We start from the raw sequence: 19141 nt of genomic DNA, 5'->3' as shown, positions 1-19141 counted from the left end.
TAGGAATCTGATGTCCTGTGTGATATTATCTCAAAATGTTGTGTGTCGCAGATATAACCAGATTTCCTTGTCGGCCGCACTGGGAGGAACTCTAAGCAGATCTCCAACCTTGGCCATTTCTAAGTCTTTCCTCATGTACAGACGGTTACACTTGTACGCAGATGCCTCGATAATGTGCAAATGTGCTTCTTTTGCAATAAGATCCATGGACAAAAAAACTCTGAGTACACATTTCTGATAACCTTAAGACCATAATTCTGAACGAAGTGACAATTTCTAGAAGTCGTGCAAGGCTACATTAAAGCAGGATCAAAATTAACAATGTGACTCTGACCAACTTGAGAATAATCAATTAGACTCTTTATGACTTTTGTTTGAAACTTTGCTACTTTTTTAGTGCTTTGTCTTTGCTGATTTAAGGAAACTTTGTCTCTTAAGCTAGCTGCCCTACAGCAATTTGATAAAATACACCTTTGTAAACAAATGGAAACATTGCTCTTTGCTCTTACCTGAACCTTCCAGCCAGACTTCAGAAACTGTCAGTGAGTGTTCTCCTATTTTTATTGCAATCTATTTATCTGCTTCATTTCAATAAGAATCCGTTCTCTTTATGACAACACACAATTGGAAACACTGGTTATATTACCAGGGCTTGGACTGGCATGTCATATTTGGGGGAGACATGCATAGCCTCAGGGGTGACCCAACAGCTGTATGGAATTCAGGTTGACGTAGGGAGCCGATAAAGCGCCTTGGAAATACCCGACGGTTCCTTTGCTTACAGAGTGCCCAGCAGTCTTACCAGCTGAATAAAGAAGGTCACTTCCTGGCAGGTGCAAGATGTCTGAATGACTTGGAGAAGAGAGGAAATCACCCAAATCTGTAGGTACAGCAGGCAAAGTCTGATGGCAAGTATTTGGTTTGGCTTCTGGCCTTGAGAGGCTGTTAAAGTTGATTTTGAGATTCCTTATGGAAACTTCTAGCAAAGCAGGTTTAAAGAGTCACACACTATTCTTGCTGCACTGACATAAATAACCAGGCCATTTTTTTGAGAAACATTTCCATAGAAATTCCTCTTATTTAAGACATGATGACTTACTTCATAGGCCTAATGTTGAGAATACATCTGCATCTCTGTCTTCTGAAATGAGTTTGCCTGAACTGACCTATGGTCAGGACTAATACACCAGTTCGATGGGAGGAAACATCCTACCAGTGCAACTTTTAATGTGAGAAACTTCAGAGAAGTTAAATTTAAATTTTATTTGAGTAACCCATCTATTTGGCAGAGGGAACATTTGACTATCAAACATTTACTTGTTTTCATATCCTGTGAATTCCTTTCCTTCCCTTTGAAGTCCCAAACCCCTACTCCCTTCTCTTAATTCAGGATGACAGTCACACCCTATTATGCCTGACTACCATGTCTGTGTGGATTCCCTGCATGTATGCTATTAAATTTGATTTTGTCCTTTCAATCTGTCTCATGTCAATTTCATTCTTCATCCAGCTAAAAGGACCTTGAAAGGGACAAATACTCCTGCTCCCCTTCGCTCCGTGGAGCTGACCCACCACATTCTCACCCCCTCCTGCTGGCAAAGCCCTTGGACGCTCCACTTTATATCCGCCCCCATTCCAGCAAGACCTTTAGGAGTGAAGATGACAAGAAATTGCATTTGAGAACATCTGAGTTCATAACAGCGTGGACAGCTTTACAAAGGCACCAATACCCAATGGAAGTCAAGATCTGGGCTGGGAGATGGGGGTGGCAGGAAGTAGGTGTGCAGAGACTGGAGGTGGTGCTAGAGAGTGGGGGTAGAGACCCTCCCGGGAGACAAGGTCATTAGGGACAGACTCTAGGGGACGCTGCAGTGAGGGGCCAGAGCAAGGGGAGGGGAGACCTCATCATATCAGCCATACGCTCCCAAAGGACCGCACTGCTTTTCTCATAATTATTGAGATTAGGAAGTAACCGAAGAAAAAAAATTAAGGGAAGTAGATGAGAGAAACTAAAAAACATTAATTTAAAGAAAGCGAAGGCAGGTTGCCTCTGAGCTCAGTTCCAGTCCCCGGAGGGCAGCGGGCATCAGCCGAGCACCAGGGAGACAACCCAGGCAGCAGGACATGTGGCTGCTCCCGGTTCTGCTCCTTCTGGTCGTCCAAGGTGAGCGGGACGGGGGCTTCAGGACGGCGCACCTGCAGGGCTGGGGTGCAACTCACACAGTGTTTGTCTCTGGGAAAATGGCTGCGCCTTTCACTCATCTAGACGCTTATTCATTAAAAAAAAAAATCTTTTTAAGTTTTGTTATCTGACAGGTACTAAATTAGTGTTTGGGAAAGAAACTAAAAATAAGTAACACAAACGGTGTCTGTTTTCTAGGGCACTGTTGGTCAACCGTGGCAGATAGATGGAATGATAGATGATGGATGGATGGATGGATGGATGGATGGATGGATGGATGGATGAGGGAAGCATATGCACACATATACACACACATGCATAAATGCACGAATCCCAGAGGAACTTGGAAGGAGCCCAGAAGCTCAGGCTCCAGCTGAGACCCACTCCGTCAAGGTGGGGTTCAGGCATCTGGATCATTTAAAAGCCTGCACAACAGGTCTCGACGTGTAGCTAGAGCCGGCACCCTCTCTTCTGAAGAGCTCAGGGTAGAGGGAGGAAGACAGACAGCAGAAGCAGGGGTGACAGGCTCTCTGGAGAGTTGCTCAACGCCATACATCAGCCTGCCTGCGTCTCTGCTCTGGACGAGCCAAAGATCAGACCATCCTGCAGTGTCATAAGAGCAACAACGGAGACAGGGACAAAGGGCTCTGGTGACACTGGGAACCACTGAGCTGGCTGCAGAACCAGAGACACCGTAGAAGAGACACTGTTTGAGCCGAGGCTTGAGGGATGAATAGAAGGGCTTGATTCCTTCAAGCAGAGAAGAGAGAACATTCCAGGCAGAGGGAACAGCTTGTGCAAATAGAGGGAGACACAGAAGAACAAAGTGTGTGGGTAAAATAATGAGCGATCACCTGTGTGAGTGAGTGCGTGCGTGGTTGCTGTGTGTTTGTTGTGTGTGTGTGTGTCTCTGTGTGTTTAGTTCTGAGCCACGTGTGGGTTCAAAGGGTGAGGGTGTTTAGATGTTTAGGGGTTAGAGTGCCGGGGGTGAGTGGGGAGGGGACCCCGCTGTCTCACCAGCTCTGGGATACAGAAATACACCCGGGGCTGCCGTGTGGGCTCTGTGCTGCCGGGGACAGGAGTTGGCAGAGTGCAAGGAGGGGTCGTGGTCAGTAGGTGCTAAGTGAGCAGAGGCCCCCGTATTGGGCAGTTAGGAGCCCCAGAGGGACATCCAAGAGAGGGCACAGCTAAAGCCATCCTGCAGGGGATAAAGGGACAGGCGGAATGTGGCGATTCGACAGAGGCCAGAGGCTCCTGGCTGGTCTTCAGGGCAGTGCCAACGCCCCAGCAGCGCCTGGAAAGCCCTGTGCTCAAGCAGGATGACATGAATGTTGGGATTTTGTTTCCTAGGCCACTTCTCCATCTGCCAGGAAAGAGAGGTGAGAGGCACGGAGGGGGGCAACCTGACGGCGTACTGTGAGTATACCAAAGGATGGGAATCCTACAAGAAGTGGTGGTGCCGAGGGAGGAACTGGGATTCCTGCAGAATCCTTGTAAAAACCCCTGGGTCAGAGCAACTGGTGAAGAAGGGCAGAGTGTCCATCCAGGACGATCACAGCATACGCACAATCACCATGACCTTGGAAGAGCTCCGGCTGGACGACGCAGACACCTACTGGTGTGGGATTGAGAAAACAGGCAAAGACCTGGGGTACAAATTTTCCGTGATTGTCGACCCAGGTAGGCACGACTCCCTCCTGTGCTCTGGGGCCCTGGTACCACCCACAGAGGGGTAAGGACTATGTCTCTGTCTTCCCAAAGGATGGAGCGGCGTCTCTTAACATGCCTGAGACAACACGTGTGTGTGTTTCTGTGGATGCATGTCTTTGCATGTGTGTGCGTGTGCAAGTGAGTATGGGGGCAGGCACAAAGAGTCTGGGACATACTAGAAGAAAGGAGAACCTCCACATCTCTGCATATCTCCATCAGCTCTCAGCAGAGGGCGCAGAGAAACAGAGACTCGACCAGGACAGACTTGTCCAGGGAAGGCAGCTCCTCTATTCCCGGTCACGTCACCCCCATGCAGCCCCAGGCTGTGTGGAGCTTGTCAGGTGTGCGAAGAGGAGTAGGAGCTAGAAAGCCGTGACCCTGATGGTCTCAGCTACAGGACAAGAGACCGTCTCCCTGCCCCCTCCTTCTTCCCCTCCCTCCTCTGGCAACATAAGCACAAAGCAGCAGGGGAGGGACTCTGAACCCATTTCTGGGAGAAGGAAAGGCAGACTCCACCAGAGCGCAGGGACCCCCTCTCTCTCTGCCTCTGAGCCTTGGAGGGGACTCTGGGCTCCACTGCAGCTGCCCCAGAGGCACGAGGGCCTCCAGGAGACAGGCCTGGAAAGGGAGTCAGGTGTAGCCCCCACCCCACAGTCTACCTCTGGACCCCTCAGTCTTTTCTCCAATATACAGACACACAGACACAGAGACACACAGACACTAGGGAAGTAATATCTCTACTACTCACTACCCCATTTAATAAGCAGGGAAAGGCTCTTCACGCTTAGCATATGCAAATCTGCTGTGCAAATGTGTGCAGTGGACAGGTATGCTGGTGTAGAATGTTCCAGAGATGAACTGAGAAAGACAACAAGGGTGGGTGAATGTGTGCAAGAGTGCAGGAGGAACTGGGGCCAGAGATCTGGAGTGTGGACCCTCCAACCAGACAAGGCTTCGCTGGCAGGCCTGGTGCAGTAAGGAAAGCCCCGGGGAGGCAGGAAGGCCCCGAGGGGACAGCAGGGGCTGCGGGCTCTGGGCGACTTCAGGACCCGGGGACCCTGGCCCAGCCAGCCCGTGGGTCACAGCACGTCAGGGCAGGTGGCACGCATCCTGCTTCGGGCAAGGCTGAGACTCAGAGAAGAGCTGGCCTGGCTGATGGAATGTTCCAGGGGTGGGGACGTGGCTCTGACGTGCTCAGCTGTGCCACACAGGACACTGAGATTGAGCTGAACGTAGTTGCTCCCAAGCCCCCACCCCATGTGCCTCCCAGACGGGGAACTGGTGTTTCTCTGCAAATGAAGTAGCAGCATGTTTGGGATGAGAAACCAGAAAGATGCAAGGGAGGACCAATGAGCCTGAGCGACGGTGCTGAGACAGAAGCTTCTTCAGCCTGGGGGAGGGGGGAGTGGAGAAGGCCATGGGAGCCACTGCGTCATTCTCACAGCCCTGCTCTGCTCTGTGTGTTTAGCACCAGTTCTAGCAGGCTCTCCCAAGCCTGTGCCAGGACCCACACCAGCCAGCTGGGATTCCTCATTGGCAAGACCCACACCAACCACTCGGGATTCCTCGTTGGCAAGACCCACACCAGCCAGCTGGGATTCCTCGTTTCCACTTACCCAGGGCATCACCAGTAACCAGCCCGTGACTCTGATCAACCCCAATGGCAGGTGAGAAGAGCTGGACCCCCGCAGACTCTCCCGCTGCTGCCCTGTGACCACTCACCTCAGGACACTCAGTCAGGGACCCCCCTTGGCCCCGCTGAGGTCTCCTGTGCAGGAGAGCATCAGCAAAGTCTGCACTGGGGCTCCTCCTTTATACCTCTGAGCCCTTCAAGAGCTCCCCACTCCCCATGAGGGACCTAACACAGGGCTTCAGCTGGGCTGCAGGACAGAAGGTTCTGGTCTCCTGCTCACCTGCCTCCCGATCCACAAGAAGCCAAAAGAGGTGTCAGTGGTTCCAGGCTCAAGTATGCCAGAAGGGAAGTGCTCTGTATTCATTTTCCTGTGGCCTCTGGAACGAATCAGCCACAAACTGTGGCATAAGACAACACAATTTCATGATCTTGTGGTTGGAAGTTCGGAAGTCTGAAATGAGTCTCCCTGAGCTAAAATCAAGGTGCCGACAGGGCTGGTTCCTTCTGGAGGCTCTAAGGGAGACGTCCTTCCTTGTCTTTTCCAGATTCTAGAAACCCTGCACCCCCTGGCTCATGGCCCCTTCCATCCTCACAGCCAGCAGCGGTGGCTGAGTCCTCCTCACACCACATTACTGGGACACTGGCTCTCCCCTGTCCTTTCACTTGTAAACACACTGGTGATGACGTAAGGTCCACCCAGATAACCCAGGCTAATCTCCCCATCTCAAGGTCAGCTGGCTGGCAGTATTAACTCCGTCTGCATCATGAACTCCCCCTTGCCATGTACCCTAACACATTCACAGGTCTAGGGGTTAGGACATCTCTGTGGGGGGGGGTGTTACTCTGCTCACAGAAGGTCACGGGCTTTTACCTGTTCCATGGATCCAGCCCTGCCCTCCCTGAGTGCTAAGGAAATGGGGGCAAGGAGTGGGAAGCTGGGATTCCTGCTTCCTCACGTTCCCAACATGGTAAAGATGCTGGGACACCAACCTGAAGCCCCCCCTCAGAGGCATCCAAAAAAACAATCAGCTCTTTCATCTAAGGGCCAACACACTGCCCAAGGTTCACCCCATCAGAGGTCAGGGTGAAGGTACATGCCCTCCCTGTGTCCTGCTTCCCAGAAACACCCACCACCAGCTCCCTTCAGCCCCAGTCCTACTTCTTTCCCTTCTCCAGGACCCTATTCCTTGGAATCAGGCCCCACTAGACAGTTTCTTCAGTCATGCCTCTGAATGAGGCAAGGCACTTGGCACATACTTCACGATGATCTTCTGTCCGGCTGCTGACTGCTTGGGGACCAGTTGTTCGTTTTACTGGGGAGTGGAGGTAGCAGGACTTTGTAGATACCAAGTAGCACAGGAGGAAGCCTGCGGGGTGGACAGCCGGGACAGCAGCCCCACAGGGAATGGAACTTGTGAAAAGAGCACAGTAGCTTAAATGATATTTTGAGGAAGGGCAAAGCAGCATGCCCTCCCTTTCCTTCCAGAAAACCACCTGTAAAATCCACATGACCCATCATGCTCAAGGCAGGTGGAAGCACAGGGCAAGGCTGGCCTGCAGGGGTCCTGACCTTGCTCGTGCAGGAGGGCATGACGCCGAGGGTGAGGGGGTCAAACTTTTATACTGAGACAGACCACCAGGGGGACACATGTAAGCAAGGGCCATCGTCCACCTGGACCCCGTGTCCACTATACAGGGTGTATGAGAGGGTCCACCGCATATGTGCTACCACGTGGGGGTCAGAGCTGAGAGAGACCCTCCCAGGAGAACCCTGAAGGTAAATAGCCTGGTGGACAAGGGTGGGGCAATCATCCTCTGCTTCAAAGAGGTAATATTAGATCAGAGATGGAAATCTGGGGAGAATTGACACAAGGTAGGACACAGTAGAATGAGAAAGACAGGCAAAGGCAAACCCTTGAGCTTGGCTGGCCTGCAGGTGAGGTGGAAGGGAATTGTGGGAGAGCGGCCAAAAAGCAGGATGAAATCAGGGGGCAGAGGGGCTGGAGCCCAGGCTAAGCTGCAGCGAGACCCCTAAAGGTTTACCCCTGAGCAGCATGGCTGTGCCCTCACAGGGGCTTCCCTGGCAGGGAGCAAGGCTTGCCTCTCCTGCAGCTCTGGGCTCAGGAGTGAGGTCAGGGAGGAAGGGGCTGGGGCTGCCCCTGAAGAGGGAGCTCATCCTGCCACCCTGTTCCCTGCACAGGGCCCTGCTAGCAGCCTTCACTTCATGCTCTTGACCTTTGTGATGGTGTCCCTGCTGGGGTCCTGCTGGGCACTGTGGTGTGGCTGAGCTGGAGTCAGGGGGACCCAGGGGGAGGATAGAGTCAGCCTGAGCAGGAGAGGCCCAGCTCCCCCGCCATCAACACCCCTGCACCCTCTGACCTCTGAGCAGGGAATGGGCAGTGGTTACAGCTCCAAGAGAGATCTGGTCGCTGTTAGGTAGGGACTCCCCTCGTCCTGTCCTCAGGAATGAACTCTGGCTCCTTCCCTGCTCTGCACAGGTCGAGAACCCTGACCGCAACTGTAGCAGCAGAGAAAGGAAAGGATTTGTCCTCTTTCCACCCTCAGTCCTCAGGGGTACCTGTAATCTCACCTGTGTGGATCCTCCTGGTGCCTCTTTTCCTTGTGACCCTGGAGTGGCTCTGCCGAGGATAACGGACTATCACAGCATTCAGGACTCTGGCCAAGGATGGGTTTTAAAATTCCAGACCTACCAGTAACTACAGAGCCAGAATTAAACCAAAAACCTTCCGAGTGTTGTACGTGGTCAGAGACCCTGATGGGCCAGATGTTCCAGCTGTTGCTGCGACCCTGTCTCCTAGAGGAAGAATCGCCTGAACGTAAAACTGAAGACAAGGTTGGACCACCCCGACCCGCATCCCATCTGTTTGCTCTGCACATTTCCTATTAAATCTATGGCTTTCCTGGGCTCTTTTGAGATTATTTCACTGGGACACGCTTTCATTGTTTTATATGTGAGAGTAAGACCCATCCATCCTAGAGGGTCAGAAGTGACTCTAAACCCAGCGCTGGAATTAGAGTGTGTCTGGTAACTGTCTCAAGTTACTCTTTTTCCCTGTGTAAGTCATGAGTGTTTGGTGGGGAGGGGCTTTGAAACAATGTCAATATCCACGTGACCCTGTGGCTACATCAGTGGTCTCCAAGCACAGGGGATTCACCCGGTGGTCACATGAACAGCTCCAATCTGTCCCTCCATTCGTCCCTTAGTCCCCTTGGTCCTTCCGGTGCAGGGCTCCAGGGACAGTCTGGACTTCTCCATCCAGATGGGACAAATGAGGGGCTCAGATCTGTGCCCTTCATGCCTGTGATGCTGTCCGTCCTCCAGCCAGCTCAGACCCACCCTCACCCACTCCTAAGTTTGGCCTAACCTTTGTCCTTTCCAAACACCCCCCACGCCTCCCCACCCCACCCCCAGCTGTGTAACGGGAAGTCCAGGACTCCCAGCTCTTTGGCTTCAACTTCTTCCCTATCACTTGTCAAAAACTAAAAACACAAGCTTTTTTCTTTTTTGTTTCTCAGAGATGTGCCTATTTCCTCTCAACAAAGATTTGGGTTTTGATGGGCATTTTTCGCTTCCAGTTACATTCTTCCTGGACTCTGCTCTTTCTTGTGTCCATATTTTATTTCGAACCAATTTTTTGGAAATATATGTCTCTTTCTCCCCCAAATTCATATGGCAAAGCCCTAATCAGTAAAGATGCCAAGGACCCACCAGTTGAGAAGTCTTTCCAATAGTCTAGAATAATGGTGGAGGAGATTTAGGTGGGCCCTTAACTGGATTTCAACAGATGAAAAGCTTAGCCTGGCATGGTGTCTGTGCCATATTGGTTATGTTGGACATTTGCGTGCTGGTCTTGGAAGAGGAACCAACCTAAAGCGGGCAGACCAACACATAACTGTTCATTAGACAGAACCAACCTTGCACATCCTGGGTGGGCAGAAACAGCACCAGTTATGGGGTCTTGGGATCGAAGACCACGTTTCCAATTCTGGCTCACGTGCCCGGGGGTCTGCGGCACTGGACAAGCGGCTTCTGTCTGGCCTGTTTCCTCGTCTGTGAAGGGAAGTGCTTAAACGACCAAAATGGTGTCTTGAGCCCCATTTGTCCAGAATCAGGAGATGCTCAGAGGAGATGTAAGTGTGTCTGCCCCCCGCAGTGGGTGGCAGGGAGTGTTTCATGTGATTTCTAGAGACAATGATAAATGGCAGGGGCAGGAGCTACTGTGGAATGACTCAGTGGGACCTGCTTTATCGTCACAGTGGGATCTGACATTCCTGAGAAGTGACAAAGGCCCTTTCCCTCGTGCGGGTAAGGAGAAGGACACCAGGCTGTGTCTTTTAGGCTCTCTATTTCTGAGCACCTGCCAGAAGGTGGTGGGCACCACGGGGGGATCCCTGAGCACGCCATTTCTGTATGAGGAGAAGTGAAGGGTGAACTCTAAGTTCTGGTGCGAAGAACCAGTACCTTGTTGCCTATAAGACAGTCTCCTGGAAGGGGCAATCCCCTCCTCCACATGCATGCCAAACCCTCTGTTGGACAATATCCGTTCTTTTTCTTTGAGGTTAGAAGGACTATATACACATATATACTTTAGATGAATAGAATTTCTCCACATCTCTCTGTCTTCTCTCTCTCTCTCTCTCTCACACACTCACACACTGGTTACAGATCTTACCTTGGGTAGGGGACCAGGGTAGAAGACAGACCACACCATTTCACTTTACATTCTGTGTACTTTTAAATTTTCCTTTTCTAAAAGTCCTACATGAATATAAAAGTTGGCGAATCTGCTCGGTATTTCACTAGCTCCCTCTTGCCAAGGAGATGGCCTGCGGTACTCGAGGGAAGAGTGCTTCCCTGCGACACTGGTCAGGTTAGCTCGGGCCCACGGTCAGCTCTGGGCTCCTCATCCCACCCCAGGACGTGTCTGCATCCCATGCCTGAGCTCGTCCGTGGTGCGTGTAGAAGCCGGAGCTGGTTACTGAGTTAAGAATACGCCCATCACCACCCGCTGAATGAGGAGACACAAGCCACCCACATGGGTCGGCAGCGAGCTCCCTCAACAGCCAAGCTCCCACGTCGGGGACCTGAAACACCCAGGGTCGTTTTAATGGAAGGCACAGTTTCAATACACCCACACAAAGGAAGGAGCGTCACAGAATTTATTGCATACAGATCCAGGGGAGAGGCACCCCGTGAGCCTGGGAAGGGCAGCCCTCCACCCCAGACCAGGAGCGAGCAGGAGACTGAGAGCAGGGTGGCAGGTCCTGTTACTTTTAGGGTGGTCAAGACAGAGAGGACTGGTTTTTCATGGGCTCAACTCCAAGTGGTTATTTTGTAATGTGCTCCAGGAAAAGCAAAGCAGGAAATAATGGAGGACTTCTAAGTTTGGGGTCCTTCTCTAAGTTCTGGATTGCGGGTGTGAGCAGGGTTGCCGTACTATAAAACATCTGGGCAGCAACTCATCAAAACAACAGCTGCTTGTTCTCAAAAGTTGTTTTACTCGCCCCACATCGCCATGGAGAATGTGTGCTTTCTCTGATTGATGGACAGCTCGTTCTTCCTCAAGCGTGATCCGGTGGTTAGAACGACAATGGCGCAGCTATTCAAATCAGCATCCGGACACCACGACTTCACGTAGGGCTCCCACCCTGGGCCATAGTGACACTGCGCGGTCACTTGTGGGTGGAAGGAGAAGGAAGGAAATGATGAAGAAAAGAAAAAGCTAATGAATTAGAGAAGAAATATAAAATAGAGAATATCAAAAAACCCAACAATTGGTTTTTAAGCAAAACAGAACCCTAGCAAGATATTTGTGATGAAAGGAGAGGTCTAAATAATCAATATCAGGATGAAAAAAGGCACATCACACAATATCCTGAGCATATTAAAAAGAAGGAAAAGTAATAAGGGGATAGGATAATAAAAGCATATCTAAACAAGTTTATGCCAATAAATTTGAAATATTAGGTGCAATAAACAAATTTCTAGCAAAAATAATGTGATATGCTAAAAGAGGCACAAAAAGAAACAGAAAACCTGAACCATCTTACAACTATTTAAAAGTATCAAATCCATCATTAGAAACCACTCCAAGGGGTGCCTGGCTGGCTCAGTGGGCAGAGTGAGTGACTCTTGATCTCAAGGTTGGGAGTTCAAGCCCCACACTGGGTATAGAGCTTACTGAAAATAAATAAGTGAATGAATGAATGAATGAATGAATGAATGAAACCTCTCCAAAAGAAACTTCCCAGTCCATAGAACTTCAATTGAGATATCCGCTAAATATTTAAGGAAGTAATAATGTCTTCTTACACAAAAAAATTCCAGGACATAGGAAAAGAGGATGCAATCCCAAATCCATTTAATGAGGCTAGCATACTCTTGATGCCAAAATCTGACAAGGGCACTGCAAAAAAGAATGCTATAAGCAAAAAAATCACTCTTCAATGTAAATGCAAAAGTCTGCAACAAAAAATCAGCATGTTGAATCCAGGGATATAAGCAAGATAATACATCATCACCAAGTTGGATTTATCCCAAGAATGCAAAATTGTTTGAACATGAGAAAATCAGTAGCATAATATGCCACATTAACAGAGTCAAGGAGAAAAATCATGTGATCATCTCACAGATGCAGACAAAAGTCTTTGATAGAATTAAACAGCCCTTTGTACTGTATGGTGACTAACATAATATAATAAAAAATCATTATTAACAAAAATAAATAAATAAATAAATAAATAAATAAATAAATAAATAAAAAGAATTAAACAGCCCTTTGACTGGGGAGGCCTCTTCGGACCTCAGGAATCAACCACAGCACCCCCACTGCGCTGGACCTCTTCCCTCTGGGACTGGGTATGGAACAGGGGGTGGAAATAGCCGCTGTGAAGTCCCAGCTCTAAACTCCAGAATGAGTAGGGACACGTGGACACCAGAGGTCCAGGAAAGCACTGGCAGGAATTGGGATCTCTAGGTCAAACGGAAGAAGGTCCCTTTGGCCCACAGACTGAAACTTGGACCATCACCTTGATCTCTATGGACAATAGACACAGGCATTGTGCTGTGCAGAAAAACACGTGCCCAGAAAGGCTGGATCTATCCTAGAGGAGGTACCAGGAGCCATGAGAGCATCTAAAAGAAGCCCTGTCCCTCCCAATCCAAGGGGTCATTTGGGGTCCTAGAAGAACTCAGGACTCAACCCCCTTGTGTGACACTTCACTCTGAGTGACACTGAAGTCATTGGAGAGGAACCTCAGGGACCATCACAGAGCAGGTCCTGAAGAGACACATCCACACACACGTACTTTTACCTGGATTAATGGTCACTTGAACTTCGACCCCAAGGTCAGTTCCACTTCTCTCAATCCCACACCAGTAAGTGTCTGCATCGTTCCACCTGAGCTCCTCCATGGTCACAGTGAACGTGAGTGATTTCTGATCATCCCTGATGGACGTTCGGTCACTCTTCACTTCTTGCTCTGATCCATCGGTTTGAACGAGGATATGGCAGTCTTTCCACTCAGCCCCTCGACACCACCACTTACTGTAGGTCTCCCACCCGGGTTCATAGCGACACTGCACGGTCAGTGAGCCCCGCGCTGGGCCACTCACTGCATCGGACACTGCTACGAGGGCAGATGAGCCTGAAAACACAAACCCATGTGCCTGTCACACCCCACCCCACCCCCGAGGGCAGAGCCACAGCCTCCTACATCACAAATAGCCCCAATAAACCCAAGAGCCTGATGAGTTGAGTAACAGTCAAAGAAGGAATACACCTTCCACAAAACAGACTTTTGTCCTTCAAAACTCCACTGGGTCAAAGCCACCACAGAACTCACCGAAGAGCACAGCTGTACATCTCAGAGAACCAAAAATGTCCACACTTAAGCAATGACAGCTTCTGATAATCCACCCCTCCCTGTCATCATGGCCAATGTCATCTGGAGAGCAAATGACCCAAGGGAAGGCATGGCCCCAGTCCACTTCAGCCGATTGTCCTCATGCAAGCTGGGGGCTCTGTGGTTTCAGATCTTTTCATTTTTCTACAGTAGCCAGGAATCTGGATTTCTCTGAAACCTCTCAACTTGAAAACACTAGTAACCAGCATATAAACAGAGCAAAGGAATTTCTGTGTCTTTAGAATCCTATGAATTATCTACAAAACTGTCAAATTCATTAATGAGACAAATTATTCATTACATGAAATTGATTTCCCCTGAATATCGATTCTTCAAGTTCTTTGATGGTCCTTGAATCTGTTCTATTGTTTTGGTTCCTTCTTCCCAGAAAGTCCTATTTCATGGAGTGTGTATCTGCATAAAGTCCTGCATTTAGAAAGTATCCTTTATAATTAAAAATGTTCTTATCTGCTTCAAATACACGTTTTGACCACATGCGCTATGTGATTTGTGTGGATTACACCTGCTGCAGGACATCCTCCTCCTGTTTCTACTCTCCTCCTCCACATTTTTTACTTATTAAACCACTTTTTTAAAAAAGATTTTATTTATTTATTTGACAGAGAGAGAGAGAGAGAGCCAGCGAGAGAGGGAACACAAGCAGGGGGAGTGGGAGAGGAAGAAGCAGGCTCACAGCAGAGGAGCCTGATGTGGGGCTCGATCCCATAACGCCGGGATCACGCCCTGAGCCGAAGGCAGACGCTTAACGGCTGTGCCACCCAGGCGCCCCTCATTAAACCACTTTTGAAATTAGTTTGTAATTGTTTCTGTTTTTATTTCCTAAGTTATTAATTTCTCATACATATAGTTTTATTCCTCTTCTGGCCTCCAGATTACTACTTGTGCTCTCTTTTCAATTTGCTAAGTTTTTAACTTAACGGTGATAGTTTTCTTCTTTTCAAAATGAATTAAAGCGTGTGAAAGGCAAAGAATTTACCTTCCTTGACTTTACAAATTGAGATAGATAAGGCACATATCATGAATTTCAAGTGTATTCTTCAGTGGTTTTTAGCCTATTCACAAAGCTGTGCCACCATCACCTCTAATTCCAGAACATTTGGTCACTGCAGAAAGAAACGCTGTACCCCTTGTCATTCCCCACTTCCCTCTCCCCTGAAGCCTTGGCAACCACTAATCTACATTCGGACCAAACATTTCTCTATTCTGGACACTGCATATAAACTGAATCCTACAGTCTTAGCCTTTCTGTTGGCTTCGGTCAGTTAGTATAACGTGTTAAGGCTCATGTGTGTGGTGGGATGTGTGGACCCTTCAGCCCATGGTAGGGACGGGCACGTTTAGCTCATCCGCTCATCAGCTGATGAATTATGGGTTGTTTCGACATTTTGGCCCAGTGAATGATGTTGCTATGAGCAGTTATGTACTTGTGTCTGTATTGATTCATGGTGAGGGAAGCTGACACTGTGTTCACAGCAGAAGTTCCAGGATGGGCTTTCTCAAGAGCCCATAAGACGCTGCTGTGATTCTGAAAATTCTCTGAGAAACTCCAACCAATTATCTTCAGCCTTCACCAGCAGAGTAAGGGTTCCCAAGAGCGAAGCAGGGAGCCACCTTGAATCTCTCGTCCTCCAATGCACATGTCAGCTGACCCCAGAGCGTAAGGCTGCTCTCCCCCCTTTTCTAAATCTCTGGCAGGTGCTTCCATGGACAAAGTCCAGCCCATACAAGGAAGGTGACTGGAGGAATGGTGATTCCCAGGTTTTGCTCGGTGATGCAGAAGAGGACTTAGAAGGGGTGGTAGTGATGTCAATGTCAATAGATGAGCCTGCACTGTTCTCCCCTTGATTCTGCCCCTATATTGTCGAGGACTGAATGTTTGTGTTTCTCCACAATTCCTGTGTTGAAGTCCTAAGCTCCAATGGGACGGTATGTGAAGCTGGGGCATTAGGACTAGAGGAGATCATGCTGGGGACCTCAGGATGGGATCAGTGCTCTCATAAGAAAAGACACCAGAGAACTTCTCTCTCTTTCTTGTTGTCTGTCTCTGTCTATCTCTGTCTCTCCCTCTGTCTCTCACTCCCTCCGTCTCTCCTTTTCTATGCATAAGGTGCAGGTCACCGTGAGAAGGTGGCTGCCTAAAAACCAGAAAGAGAACTACATCAAAAACTAATGAAGTACTCTATGGTGACTAACATAACATAATAAAAAAAAAAAAAAAGAAAGAGAGAGAGAGCTTTCATCACCAACTGAATCAGCCTGCACCTTGATCTTGGACACCCCAGCCTTCAAACTGTGAGAAAAGAAATTTCTATAGTTCAAGCCACTCAGTCTATGGTATTTTGCTCTTATGACTCATATGCACTTGTAACTCTTTCATGAACTTCCGTGTTAAGAAAATAATAACATGCAAGTTTTCCCAATAAGTGTTGTGCATGCGAATCTCCCCCATCAGAGTGTTTTCCTTCTACACATATCATGAAGAAGTCAATTGATGAGTAAATGGGCTCATTTTATTTCCCATGATGACCTCCTTCCCAGAGGAGACACTGTCTGCATCCTGCCCCGAGTCCCATGATTCTGGAGGATGAGAAGAACAGAGCCGGGGGGGGATCAGATGGTCCTACCTTACTAGCTCCTGTCTTCCCTGAGCTTCAAGAAACAGCTGCCTCCAAGGATTTGACATCCAACCCGGAAACAGATAGCTTCTCAGCTGTGTCTTCCCTCCCTGATGACACCACTCATTGTGTCTTGGTTGTTGGGCTGACCAAACAGGACGATAGTCTGGTTTTTGGCTCGTCCAGAGCAGAGATTCAGGCAGGATGATGTGTGGGGTTCAGCAACTTTCCAGAGAGCCTGTCACCCCTGGTTCTGCTGCCTGTCTTCCTCCTTCTACCCTGAGTTCTTCGGAAGAGAGGATCCCGGCTCTAGCTACACGTCGAGACCCGTTGTGCAGGCTTTTAAATGATCCAGATGTCTGAACCCCCCCTTGACGGAGTGGGTCTCAGCTGGAGCCTGAGCTTCTGGCAGCTTAAAAGTTGCTTAGGAATCAGTGTTTATGTATGTATGTATTTGTGCACATATGCATCTATCTATCATCTACCCATCCGTCCATCATCTGTCTATCCATCCATCTGCCAGGGACAGCAAATAGTGCCCAAAAAATAGACACCGTATTTTTCTTTTCATTCTCCAACACCTAACTTAGAACCTGTCAGGTAAAAAAAAACATTTTTTCAAATTTTTTAAAGACAACAGGTCTGGATGAGTTAAAGGCCCTGCCATTTCCCCCAGGACAGACCCTGTGTGTGTCCCACCAGCCCTGCAGGTGCTCCGGCCTGAAGCCCCCGGCCTGCTCACCTTGGACAACGGGAAGGAACAGAACCAAGAGCAGCCACATGTCCTGCCTGCCTGGGTTGTCTCCCTGGTGCTCGGCTGATGACCGCTGCCCTCCAGGGACTGAAACTGAGCTCAGAGGCAAAGTGTCTTCTATTTCTCTAAATTGTTCTTTCAGAGTTTCGGTCATCTACTTCCCTAATTTTTTTCTTCAGTTACTTCCTAATTTACTTAATTAGGAGAAAGGCAGTGCCATCCTTTGGGAGCCTATGGCTGACACAATTTGTCTCAATGATTTGGGGAAGCAAAGTGTCCCACTGGCTGGTGTGTCACTTTACCAGGATATGTGAGGAGCTGCGAAGCCAGCAGCCAGCAAACCAGGGCACACAGTGCAACAGGGCCCAGACACCCGACCCTCAGAGTGTGGGTCCAAGGAAGTGATGGAGACACTTTGGATTTGCACGTGGGGAAGAATGCAGTGCTCAGGGCTCACACCCAGCCTTGCTGGGCACACAGCCCCAACCTAAGTCTCCTTCTGGGCCACCCACCTGGGTGCATCGCAGACCGCCCCTCCTGCCCTGGGCCCTGGTGCAGCCCTGATCCTGGCCCTCAGGCCCTTCCCTCTTAGACTTCCCCCTGTATTCCTGAGTCCCTCTAAGACAGAAGTGCCATGGGGAGATTTTCAGGAAGAAGAAGTGGCCTTTTCCCATCAGCTTCATTGTGCCCTAGCCACTTCGTCTGCCACCTCTCATTGCATTTCCCCTGACTGTGGACTAGGGCCTCTTCCCAGCCCCAACTGCTCATGCTAAGGCCGTCCTAAGTGTTCTCCCCAGAAGGGTCCCCTCATCCTTCCCATGTCCTCTCCTCCCTCTGTCCCCTTCCCCTTTCTCTAACCTCCCGAGTCAATTCTTCTGAGTCCCTTTTCTTGTCTATTTTCCACGTTGCTGACGTAGTCCTACCTCTTGGGAGGATTTGGTTTGGTTTTGTGTTTTTACTGTCTCTTCCGAACCTTGGATCAAGTGTTTAGTTTAGAAATTACAGTTTCATTTCCAAAGCTCCTTTTTGCTCTCTGCGTGCTGATATTTTTGAAACTCTCCTCACTCTCTGGTCATGTGTTGGTCTGGTCTGGTCTGGTCTGGTCCTTCTTTTTTATATCCCACCCATGCCTAAAGCGCTGATCATTGTTGGTTCTCGGACTGTAATGGAGAATGAGCCAGAACATAGCTGATTGGGGCTCTGAGTATGTGGGGGCAGCAAGCATGTGAAACAGGGGTGTCCGAGTGTCCCAGATTCTTTGAGCTTCCATCCCGTCTTGAACTACAAGCTATGCTTTCACAGGAGCGGGCAGAGGGGTCTTCTAAATTCCAGAATGAAGAGCCATGAAGGTGGCCTCCAGCATCCTCTCTAGCTGCCTTGGATTCCCCCAAATGTTTTACGAAGTTAAAAACCTCCTGGGGGATGGGAGTGTTTGTTTCTTGATCCAGGTGCTGGTTCGTGGGTGTGTTTTATTTGTGCAAACGTATTGAGCTGTGCACTTCTGATGTGTTCACTTTCTGTGTGTATTCGATACTCCAATAAAAAGATCTTAAATATTATGGTGAATCTCTCCAAACCATTACGCCTGTGTTTCCTTAATCCTTTAAATGGCTTCCTAACCAGGGCCCCTCAGTGTTTCAGTCCCTTAATCAGCCGACTCTTCATTTAGGCTCAGGTCATGATCTCACGGTCCTGGGATGAAGCAGGAGTACGGCTCTGACCTCAGTCCAGAGTCTCCTTGAGGATTCTCTCTCCCTTTCCCTCTGCCCCTCGCCCAGCTCGCTCTCTCTCTCTCCCTCTCTCTTTAAAGTAAATAACTAAATCTTTTTTTAAAAGCTGCATTATGGTCCTTTGCGTGTCTGTAGCATATTAACTATTCCTGTTTCGTTGGCCGTTGACTCTCTTGTTTTTGCTCTTGCACGTCTATGCTGTGGGTTCCCAAATCAAGTGAAATATTGTCCTCCCGCTCCACAGACCTCTTCCCTGACTCCAGGTAAGGACCCAGACAGAATTCCTTCAGCAACTATCCGAGCATTCTGCAAAATGAACCCTAGCAGGAGACTGGGGAAGGAAACCAGACCAAGCATAGAAACAATGCCGCTGAGAGTTTTCTGCTTATGTTTCCTTCTCTGTCCTCCTGCCTGATCATGAACCCTGCGGCTCACAGCCTGAAAGTGCACACTCAGCAGGGACCCTAAGAGCTCAGGATGAGCAGAGAAAAGAAACCCTAGGGTGGGGGGGCAGGCATTCCAGCAGTTTTCTTGGTGTTTGTGTTTTCTTAACCTCCCACCAGGGCCCTT

General features: G+C 49.2%; 2 protein-coding genes across 3 annotated transcripts; one reads left to right on the top strand and one right to left on the bottom strand.

Annotated features, from left to right (window-relative positions):
- Window positions 1-1840: 1840 nt before the first annotated feature.
- On the top strand, window positions 1841-8447 carry LOC103665707 (CMRF35-like molecule 7). 2 transcript variants are annotated; one of them, XM_008693723.2, is made up of 4 exons: window positions 1841-2164; window positions 3533-3862; window positions 5361-5559; window positions 8091-8447. In XM_008693723.2, exons 1-4 carry the CDS (start codon window positions 2125-2127, stop codon window positions 8107-8109), a joined length of 588 nt encoding a protein of 195 aa, XP_008691945.1. In that variant the 5' UTR covers window positions 1841-2124; the 3' UTR covers window positions 8110-8447. The 2 variants fall into 2 exon arrangements, with proteins under 2 accessions (XP_008691945.1, XP_040496231.1); XM_040640297.1 differs by having other exon boundaries at window positions 8024-8447.
- A 2245-nt stretch (window positions 8448-10692) lies between these two features.
- LOC121104962 (CMRF35-like molecule 5) lies at window positions 10693-16930 on the bottom strand. The gene is made up of 3 exons (XM_040640296.1): window positions 16830-16930; window positions 12861-13193; window positions 10693-11222 (listed from the first exon to the last, which is right to left on the bottom strand). The coding sequence occupies exons 1-3, from the start codon at window positions 16867-16869 to the stop codon at window positions 11044-11046; spliced, it is 552 nt and encodes a 183-aa protein (XP_040496230.1). The 5' UTR covers window positions 16870-16930; the 3' UTR covers window positions 10693-11043.
- Between the last annotated feature and the right edge of the window lie 2211 nt (window positions 16931-19141).

This window comes from Ursus maritimus, unplaced genomic scaffold (genome assembly GCF_017311325.1).
Source record: "Ursus maritimus isolate PB19 unplaced genomic scaffold, ASM1731132v1 scaffold_24, whole genome shotgun sequence".
NCBI lineage: Eukaryota > Metazoa > Chordata > Mammalia > Carnivora > Ursidae > Ursus > Ursus maritimus.
The sequence above is the reverse complement of the archived record's forward strand: the minus strand, read 5'-3'. Positions and strand labels throughout refer to the sequence as shown.